General features: G+C 44.0%; 2 protein-coding genes across 6 annotated transcripts; one reads left to right on the forward strand and one right to left on the reverse strand.

The window, feature by feature from the left end:
* The first annotated feature begins 292 nt into the window (after positions 1–292).
* LOC103973111 (3-ketoacyl-CoA thiolase 2, peroxisomal) lies at positions 293–6,028 on the forward strand. 2 transcript variants are annotated; one of them, XM_065125255.1, is made up of 15 exons: positions 293–494; positions 720–796; positions 1,572–1,656; positions 1,739–1,865; positions 1,951–2,049; positions 2,132–2,199; positions 2,285–2,392; positions 2,469–2,546; positions 2,751–2,883; positions 2,968–3,064; positions 4,403–4,526; positions 4,617–4,725; positions 5,396–5,479; positions 5,565–5,678; positions 5,755–6,028. In XM_065125255.1, the coding sequence occupies exons 1-14, from the start codon at positions 405–407 to the stop codon at positions 5,672–5,674; spliced, it is 1,389 nt and encodes a 462-aa protein (XP_064981327.1). In that variant the 5' UTR covers positions 293–404; the 3' UTR covers positions 5,675–5,678; positions 5,755–6,028. The 2 variants fall into 2 exon arrangements, with proteins under 2 accessions (XP_064981327.1, XP_009385864.2); XM_009387589.3 differs by having other exon boundaries at positions 5,565–5,670.
* LOC103973112 (putative 4-coumarate--CoA ligase-like 8) lies at positions 5,802–9,662 on the reverse strand. Of its 4 annotated transcripts, none has more exons than XM_018821309.2 (6): positions 8,460–9,662; positions 7,641–7,827; positions 7,374–7,576; positions 7,230–7,297; positions 6,740–6,842; positions 5,802–6,404 (listed from the first exon to the last, which is right to left on the reverse strand). In XM_018821309.2, the coding sequence occupies exons 1-6, from the start codon at positions 9,450–9,452 to the stop codon at positions 6,267–6,269; spliced, it is 1,692 nt and encodes a 563-aa protein (XP_018676854.2). In that variant the 5' UTR covers positions 9,453–9,662; the 3' UTR covers positions 5,802–6,266. The 4 variants fall into 4 exon arrangements, with proteins under 4 accessions (XP_018676854.2, XP_018676853.2, XP_009385865.2 ...); XM_018821308.2 differs by having other exon boundaries at positions 6,740–6,845; XM_009387590.3 differs by having other exon boundaries at positions 7,374–7,519; positions 8,460–9,660.
* Positions 9,663–10,022: the final 360 nt, after the last annotated feature.

The following is a 10,022-nucleotide window of genomic DNA, read 5'->3' on the forward strand; positions in this document are numbered from 1 at the left end:
CATCATATATGGCACTTTTCCTAAACAATAACTAGTCACTCTAATCTGACACGTAGACAACTATATCCCACCCACCCCCGTCCATCAGTGCCGACGTCACAAGTGACGTTTTATGTCGTCTCAAGTTAACATCCAGAATCGGACGGCTGGATCTTCTCGTTATCGGATCGATCGAAGGGCTGATATGGAATTCGTCATTGCCGTGCTTCCGTCCGCATAGATTCTTATATACGACCTCTTACGCGTGTGGCTACTCCGATATAATTGTCCGGAGACGTCTCCGTTGGAATGGCGTGAACGCTTCTTTCTGCCCGGTGATACAAAAGAAATATCTCTGGAGAGAGAGGAGAGAGAGAGAGAGAGAGAGAGAAAGGGGGGAAAGCGATCTGCATCGGATCAAGTACATGGAGAAGGCGATCGATCGGCAGCGGGTCCTCCTTCGACACCTCCGACCCTCCCCTTCTTCGTCCCCGAATGGTTCGCATTTGATATCGGTAATCGCTTCCCACCCTGTCTTTTCCGTCACGGTGGTGGATGGATCAGTTAGTGTTTCATTTCCTGTATCGTGATTCATCGCGTTGGAGGGTTTTTTTTTTTACTTTTATGTGTTGGGTTCTTCCTTTGTTGATTTGGTTCGATCATATTGGACGTGTTCCGTTTCTGTTGTGGTATAAAACAGCCAGTTCACCATTTCCCCCCTTTTAAATTCTCGACGACAGGCTTCTGTTTGTGCCGCTGGGGACAGTGCGGCTTATCAGAGGAATTCCTGCTTCGGCGATGACGTCGTGGTTGTCGCGTAAGTTCTTTCTCATATGTAAATTTAATTTTGTTTTGTTTGAGTTGTGATTAATGGTCAGAATTCTAATTCCCTCAATTCGTATTTGATATATGGAAGGAGACTGTAGTATTTGTTAGGGAGGAAAAGTGAGATCGTAAACCAATAGAATTTTACAAGGTAATCGTGAAATTTGGACATATCGATTATTTGTTGTCCAAAATAATTGTACTTCTTTTTGAAAGAAGGTTGTCGTTTTCTAGAATGTAATTGTTAAATTTTGACAATGATTTATTGCCAAAAGAAAATACAAAAGGATTCTAAGGCAAATGAGTAAGTTACAGCGAAGATTTGTGTTCAATTATTATGATGCACCTAAGTGTTTTGTTACTCCACAAGGATGTCATGATCGGCTGACATCATTGACCGCTTGTGGTAGTGATTATAATGGCCATGTTGCTTCTCAACTCATTTCAAGATGCTAATGAATTGAGAAAGTGTACTGCTGCTGGCTAAATTAGAAGGATGGTTCGGTCGTCAAGACCTTCTGTCAATGATTCAATGATTCAGTCGTCAAACAGAAAGTTTCTTTCTGTTTTCTTAATTTTACGACTGTTGTCGTTTGAGTACTATTGTAGTGTGATCTTTCTTCCTACAAGCCACTAGAGCCTTCTTTCATTCTTGGTTTAGTATGTTGCTAGTTGTGATTTCCGATGGTTTATCACATCATATGTTGTTCGTTTATGTGTTCTGCTCCTATCCTGATCGTTCTCAATCCTACCACCATATGTTTTAGTGCTTATCGAACTGCGATTTGCAAGTCCAAGAGAGGGGGTTTCAAGGATACATATCCTGAGGAGCTGCTTACTGCTGTGCTGAAGGTCTGTTTTCCTCAGATTTGTGTTTGATAAGGTAGAGATTAAATAGTGGAGGTAATCTCAAAAAGATCTTTTTCTCATATAGGCATTGTTGGATAAGACGAACCTAAACCCAAATGAAGTGGGTGATATTGTGGTCGGTACTGTGTTGGCACCAGGCGCCCAAAGAGCAACTGAATGCAGGATGGCAGCATTCTATGCTGGTTTTCCTGGTACCTAGGCTTCCTGCTTTCTTATTTATGTTGGTGTTTTATGTACAGTTTTGTTACATCATACAACATAAAATTTTCCCCACAGAAACTGTTCCAGTCAGAACTGTCAACAGGCAGTGCTCGTCAGGCCTTCAGGCAGTTGCTGATGTTGCTGCTGCTATTAAATCTGGATTCTATGATATCGGTGAGGTCCTTTTGGTTTCCTTGCCTTTGTGCTGGAGCAATAATCGTCTCCTAATCTTTTCTTTTTCCCTTTGCCAAAACAGGAATCGGTGCTGGGTTAGAATCTATGACCACAAATTCAATGTCGTGGGACGGTTCAATAAATCCAAAAGTATGCTTTTGGAGTCTTGTTTAGTTTTCCATAAGATAGTTTTTGCATTCTTTTTCTGACTGCAGAGTTTTTCTGAGTGATTCAGGTAAATGCATTTCAGCAAGCCCAAAATTGTCTACTTCCCATGGGAATTACCTCTGAGAATGTTGCACATCGCTATGGTGTGACTAGACAAGAGCAAGACCAGGCTGCTGTGCGTCTGTTGCCATTGATTATACTGGTGTTTCGATGCTTTTTATTGTCTTAAAGTACTTTTCTTCTTTGGTCAGGTTAATTCTCATAGGAAGGCAGCTGCAGCAACTGCTGCCGGTAAATTTAAAGAAGAAATCATACCAGTTACCACAAAGGTGACTGATCCTATCACGATACCTTTTCTTTTTCGTTTTTGCTTCCTTTAGCAATTTAATATCATTTGGCCTCGAGTCAGTCAGTAGCAATAGTATCACCCAACATATACCACAAGAAAGTAACCATCATTGGCCCAAAATTAAAGCTTATGCACCTATTGCTCGCTAATTCTTGGTTCTGATGATATGATTAACTTTTTGAAGATTGTGGACCCAAAAACTGGTGAGGAAAAGCAGGTGACCATATCCGTGGATGATGGAATCCGGCCAGAAACTTCCATCTCTAGTTTGGCAAAGCTAAAACCAGTATTTAAGAAGGATGGAAGTACAACTGCTGGTATTAAAATTCTCTTTTATATGATGAATATGTTATCAGCTGGTTCTCTGTTGGCAGTCATTTGTATGTGACACTTTATTGTAGGCAATTCTAGTCAGGTAAGTGATGGTGCTGGAGCAGTCCTCTTGATGAGGAGAGACGTAGCAATGCAAAATGGATTTCCTATCCTTGGTGTATTCAGGTTAAATTTTGTATATTTCGTTGAATATTAAATCTATTCTTGTACTAATATAAATCATGTCTGTTTGAATCTAATAGCTTGAGGTCCTTGCTTCACTTGCTTGAACTTACTTTATGAATGCATATGCATCATGCTCATGTACACAAAAAAATAAATAAATAAACAAGAAGGGGGATAGGTGTTACGTCTTTCCTGCCCTTTTTTTATCTTTCCTGCAAGCCTTTCTTGCCAAAAGTTGGCTTTTGGATAGGCTTTTAGAGGGTGTGAATGGGCCAGTCTCTCTCTGCTGTGAGCTGACTCAAAGAAATAGCGGTTAGCAATTTCAAGGGTCATCATGTTGGATTCTGATTGGTGATTTAGCCGGTAAGGTTTTTTTGGGCTAGAAACCGATCAACTCTTTTAGCTTGTGGCTTTATAACTGATTTGAGTTTGAAGTGGCATATATCTAAATATCATGTTCTCAATAGTCTTTCTTCCCAAACAAGTAATCCTTCCGTGTAGCACCGATATCAACCAAGGACTCAGATCAGTCAGCCCAACCTGAGCTTTGTTCTCTATGGTTGGGCCAAGTTTTGGTCTAATCTTCATGATGGTTCAGTCTAGGTCTGAGTATAGTGAAGGTTTCAGTTTTGTGGATCTGGTCATTGTTGACCTGACAGCAACCTGGCCCATTCCATATGCTTAAGTTTGTTTTTCTGGTACATTGATTTTGTGCAGTGAAGCTTTAAGCTGCTTACCATAATCAACCTTATGTAAATTTGTCTATTTAACTCGAGCTCTGAGAGTGATTCGTCTTGTAACATGAATATTGTTTGTTTTGCAAGTTAGCACCGATATGATCACAACTACTTAAATCCCTTTTGGACACTATATTGTTGTAGCAGCTTATTGCTTTGATGAGCTTACATTATACAACGAAAAGGACCATTTCCTATCCTATCCTACATATTTGTTCATGTTACATCAAAGCCTGTCCTTGACAGAAGTTTTTACTTAATGTAACCAAATATAACCAATACAGATGGTTCATATTTGGTGGTATGAAATGATTGTAAACATATTCTTAAACTACAGCAGTACAAGACCATGCCAAAGAGCAAACTGTTAAGGGTGAATAAGATAGTTAAGTTCAATCTTTTCAGCAGTCACAACTGCTCATTCGACCACCCTTATCATAGTTTTGATTGGCCTAAACTGTTTGTTTTTAACTTAACCTTTGTAAGGCTTGTGTTATACATTTTATCATGGTCATTGATATCTGTGGTGATCTTTTTTTATTCTGAAGAGAGAATAATTTTCCAAGATTATCCATTAGTTATATTTACTTGATAACTTCAGGAGTTTTGCTGCGGTTGGCGTTGACCCTGCTGTCATGGGTGTCGGTCCGGCTGTAGCAATTCCAGCTGCAGTAAAATCTGCTGGTCTTCAGATTGAAGACATCGATCTGTTTGAAATTAATGAGGTTGTATAAATTTTGTATTTCGATAACTGTCTTTGGTAACATGCAGTTATATTATTGCATGTCTTGATATTTGTTGTTGCTTCTGTGTAGGCTTTTGCCTCTCAATTTGTATATTGCTGCAAGAAGCTGGAGCTGGATGCGACAAAAGTAAATGTTAATGGAGGTGCTATCGCTCTTGGTCACCCCTTGGGTGCAACAGGTATTTGCCACCGTTTATTTCTTTATTGCAGGAACTACCAAACATCTTTCTTCAATGTGCATCTGTTCTGGATGCATGTGATCAATGCGGGAGGAGGTTGATATTTTATGATTGACAAATATCCTATTCAACGAGGAGTGTTTACCATTCATCTCTTAGCATCCTTGTTTTCTTGTCATCTTAGAATCAAAATAGTTCAGCAAAGCCCTGTTTATTGGGTACGATGACCTTTTAGTATATGGGTTCATTAGATGGTAACCCATTATCTCTTACTAACTGCAGTTGCAATTAAGATATTTTCTTATATAAAATCACCATCGATCATAGATGGTTCGATGTGATCGGTACGGAGGATTTGGGAAATCAAATGCGAGTACGTCTTACGAGATTGCAGATTTTTCTCTTTCTCTTTCATGCCTTTTCATTAATTAGCATGATTTTTTTTAGTCATGATATTACGAATAACTTCAAATAGTTGGATTAAATTCCACTGGGGCATTATCTTAAGATAGAGGATATTTTGTTGTCTTCTCTATTATCTTTGGTATCTTTTCCTTCTATCTTCAAATATTGAAGAGTTCTGATTCACTCGAACCATAAGATGATCGAGGAAATTCTGCTCTTGGCTGATGGTGGACGTCATATGTGATTGCTTCTCTGTTCATTGCAGGTGCTCGCAGTGTGAGCACTCTCCTAAATGAAATGAAACGAAGGGGAAAAGATTGCCGATTTGGGGTCATCTCGATGTGCATAGGTCTGTCCATCCTCTCTTACCGTCCACTGTCTCTTCCTCTGATTTTGCTGTTCATACCTGACCAATATTTGTATGGTATGTGCAGGCACAGGGATGGGTGCTGCCGCCGTCTTCGAAAGAGGAGACGCAACCGATGGACTCACAAATGCACGGAGAATGCAGTCTCACAACCTGCTATCGAAGGATGCCATGTAACTGTGTGTGTTACATTAAACTCAGTCTATTTCATGGCATTATTACCAACAAACCAATTATACGTTGATTGATCATTGCAGATCGTAAACTGTTGGTTCTCGTGAGCCATGAGCACTGGTCATATGGGACCAAATTATATATGCCCCGACGATAAGCTACGTAGCTTAAATGCAGTATCCGATTTGATTTCGAAACGACTATGCCTCTGTTAGATGGTTCGGTTCTTTATTGTAATTCTCAATCTCCTGGTTTCTGGTGTTTGCTACATTTTGAATCCAACTGCTGCTCTCACCAAACAATGTGTTGTTTCTTTCATCAAATAATAATAGTGGCTGAGTAAGTGTTGATCCCAAAGCTGTCGGGAGAAATCCAAGGAAATTTAGATGAACTCATGTAACAAATCTTTGCAACCTTCTGTGGTGTTATTACACCGTTTGTTGACATAGAATCAAACGACGACTTATTCAGATTAGAGAACAACATCAAAGGAAAACAAACAGTAAGAGAAGCAAAGCCTCCCAATCCGACAACATCCATTCCGTACAGTACGGCGAACGCAGCTCAAGGAAGTGATGCTTCGTGACATGTTATTCTATAGCCTTGCAGATATCTCTCGTCTCTGACGGCGAACAGCCGCGGCCTTCAGATGCCGCCTCAGGATCTTCCCTGACGGAGATCTTGGGATGAACTCCACGAAAGCCACTTTCCTAATCTTCTTGTAAGGAGCCACCTATACAAACACAAATTCAAAAATATAAACCTTTTTCTCTCTTCTCAATCACAATAGCCCTTATTGCCAAGAATCTATTACGGATTTGCTTAGGTTAATATATGCATGAGGTCAAACAAAAACTTGAGTTATCATGTTGTCGGTAAAATCTAGTGTATGTAATTGGGTTCTTTCGATCCTTAGGGGCGTGGGGTGGGGTATGAGACTATCCTCCCTATTCATATATGAATATTTCCAACAGCATTTGCTATCTTCCTTTTTCTATTATTTGGTTGGATAGGAAGATGACAGTGTTCTAATCTCTGTGTATGGAATATTAAAAGTCTGCCCTCTACCTTGTTGTCCATGAAAGCGAAGATATCATCTTCCTCCACATTGCTGCCCGGCTTTCTGACAACGCATGCCACAGGGATCTCCCCTGCCTCTTCATCAGGGTACCTGCTATCAAAGTTGGAACTTTCACACACCCAATCATGGGAATAGCAGTGCCATTACCCTTTCAGAAACAACGCTAGATACCGACAGAAGTGAATGCAGTCCATTTCTAACTAGAATTGTGTGGTGCCATTTTACCAAATATCTATCGAAATGGTCACTGTCATACATGTATACTAGTCTTTTAATATTTGACATGCACTAGACTCTTCTCCTGTGTTCTCTTTTCATCGCTAAGCTGTTCTGCCAAGTGTGTTTTCTTCCTCTTTATCTTTTCCCTTTTACAAGAGAAAAGTTCTCGATCAAGTTATAGTTTCCCACAGTCATATTAGATCAGTGACCAAATCGATTAACGCCATCACAATAAAACTAAGCAGTCCTTTTACTCACGAAGTGACAGCAACATCCATGACATCAGGATGCGTAGAAAGAACCTCTTCAAGCTCCGCCGGAGATACCTGCAATGCCCCAAGCAAGCATCGGCTGAAACTGGCAAATCGAGTGCTCGTCATCGAAAGCTGAGCAAAAGAGAACCTGGTAAGCTTTGTATTTTATGAGCTCTTTGATCCTGTCGACGACGTAGACCAACCCACGCTTGTCGATGTAGCACAAGTCGCCGGTGTGCAGCCACCCTTCTCGGTCGATGGCAAGAGATGTGGCTTCCTCGTTCTTCATGTAGCCTAGGGATAGATACCCCACACCAGGATTCCAGGGTTCAGATGAAGACACCACCACCTCTGTGGAATGCTATTAATTTGCTCTCCTGCAAGTGTGCGTGCATGCAATGGGTGCGTCACGTACCTTGCATGACGAGAGGCCCCCTGACGCACAGTTCGCCATGTCGATACGGTGGAAGAGCTTTTCCTGTACGCACGTCAGCAATCCTGGCTTCCATTGTCGGGATCAACCTTCCGATGGAGACGTGGAATCGGCCTCTGACCCCATCACACACAGTTATGGGGCCACTGGTTTCGGTTAATCCATAGCACTGCACCAAATATTGTTATGTCTAAGAAGAACCTCCTCCCCATGCGCATGCCAAGCAAATGTGCATAGCAGTAGTAATGTAGCTGATTTGAGCAAATGACTGTTAAAAGAAAAGGGGTACTCGATAAGCTTAATAATCTATCTACATGTGTTCATGGCAAAACCATTAACATCTGAAGCACAATAATAATAATAATAATAATAATAATAATAATGATCCCACGATTGAGGACTCGGCTTTGCAAATGTTGACTTCTTGGCTTTCGATTTGGACTATGGAGCAGAGACAGGCATTTAAATCACAAAGCGAAGTAGAGAAAGTGGTCAAATTAATTCTTGCCAGCTTCTGGTCATTAAGTTTGGGCCTGACACACCAAATAAGATCCGTCGGATCTTATTTGAACGGCCACCGTTCACCAAAACCCGATTGTAAGAGCACACGCAGTGGAGCGGCTCGTATTGCGTTCCATGTGAGAATTTAATTCCTTTTTCGGATGGGTGACGTCGGATGTAATCCCAGTCGTCCATCTCGAGAACACGCCGTTTTTTAGTTGTTGTAATTTGAGGAGACCATTCGATCGTGATCCGACGGTCAGCATAGGAGCAATGCGTAAGGAAGGACGTGTGACTCACCTGAGAGACAGTGGTGCCGGGGAAGCACTCGACGAAGCGCTCCAACTGCTCCCTGGCGATGGGCGCGCCGGAGCAGATGACCTCCTTCAGCGACCGCAGACCACGTCCGCCGGCCAAACCCGCGCGGCACGACCGCGCCATCTGCACCACCACAGGGGGCACCGCGGGGAGCCGCGTCACTCGGTGTTGCTCCACCGCCGTCAGCAGCTCCCCCACCGAGTACCGCCGGAGCACCACCGTGGTGGCCCCCGACGCCAGTGTCCCGCACACCAGCACCGAGAACCCGAACATGTGCGACAGCGGCACCACGCACGCGTACACATCATCGCGCCGCGCTTCGCCCCCCCACACGTGCCGCAGCAGGCTCGCCGTGGCAGTCAGGTTCCCGTGGGTGCTCACCACCCCCTTGCTCTTCCCCGTCGTCCCCGACGAGTACATCACCGTCGCCGGGTGGCCGAGGCCCACGTCCACTTCGGGCAAGGGCGGGTCAACTTCGCGGGGCAGGGAGGCGAGGAAGGGCTCGATCGGGATCAGGGGGCGACCGGGGAGGATGCCGTCGAGCTTGGGGAGTAGCTCGACGGCGGCGATGATGAGGACGGGCTCGGAGTCGCGGACCTGCGTCTGGAGCTCTAAGTGGGTGAGGAGGGGGTTGGCGGTGGAGAGGACGGCGCCGAGGGAGAGGACGGCGAGGGCGAGGACGGGGTAGTGGATGGAGTTAGGGGAGACGAGGAGGGCGAGGTCCCAGCGGCGTAGGCCAGCGGAGGAGAGTGCGGAGGCGGCGGCGGCGGTGAGTGAGTGGAGCTCGGCGTAGGAGAGGGAGTCGCCGGAGACGGCGTCGACGAAGGCCGGCTTGGTGGGGGGAGCCGGGGTGGAGAGGAGGAGGAAGTGGGGGAGGGAAACGCATGGGAGATGAAGAGGAGGAGGGGGAACCAAAGGACTGCGATAGATGCCGGTGGTAGAGCAGTAGCCGCTCTCACCTGAAACGGAGTCCATCTCCTTCCTTGGTCTTTATCTCAATACGTGAGAGAGAGAGAGAGAGAGAGAGAGAGAGAGAGAGGTCTGAGCTAATTGTGCACAGGGATATTGAAGAGGAGGGAAGGGTGACAATTAATAGCCGGTGCTGCTTCTGCCGCCCGTGACGCACTCGCGACCTCCCCGCGGAGGTCGCAACACCGAGTCGGCCGCTACTTACCCGAAGAAAACACTTGCAATGCATGAATGCATGCATGAATGGTGTGTAAATTAATGGTCGACCATGTGATGATACATGTATTTGATCTTTCTGGTCTCTCATAAACACGAATAAGAAGAAAGCTTCCGTTCCCAATTGAGCAACCGTAAAAGAAACATATATTTCCCGTTTCGGTTCCAACAGCTCACATTGGTGTCAAATGGTCGGATGGGATCCAAAATTTCTGGGCATCAATTGGGAAGACGCACAAGCATGCATCTCTAAACATTGACCGACCCAATTAAGCACCGCCTTTGGCATCAATCAATTATTTCTTTATTATGTCCCCAATAAACTTTGTATCGCCATCATAATAAACTTGTAATTTTCCC

This window comes from Musa acuminata, chromosome BXJ1-3 (genome assembly GCF_036884655.1).
Source record: "Musa acuminata AAA Group cultivar baxijiao chromosome BXJ1-3, Cavendish_Baxijiao_AAA, whole genome shotgun sequence".
NCBI classification, from domain to species: Eukaryota; Viridiplantae; Streptophyta; class Magnoliopsida; order Zingiberales; family Musaceae; genus Musa; species Musa acuminata.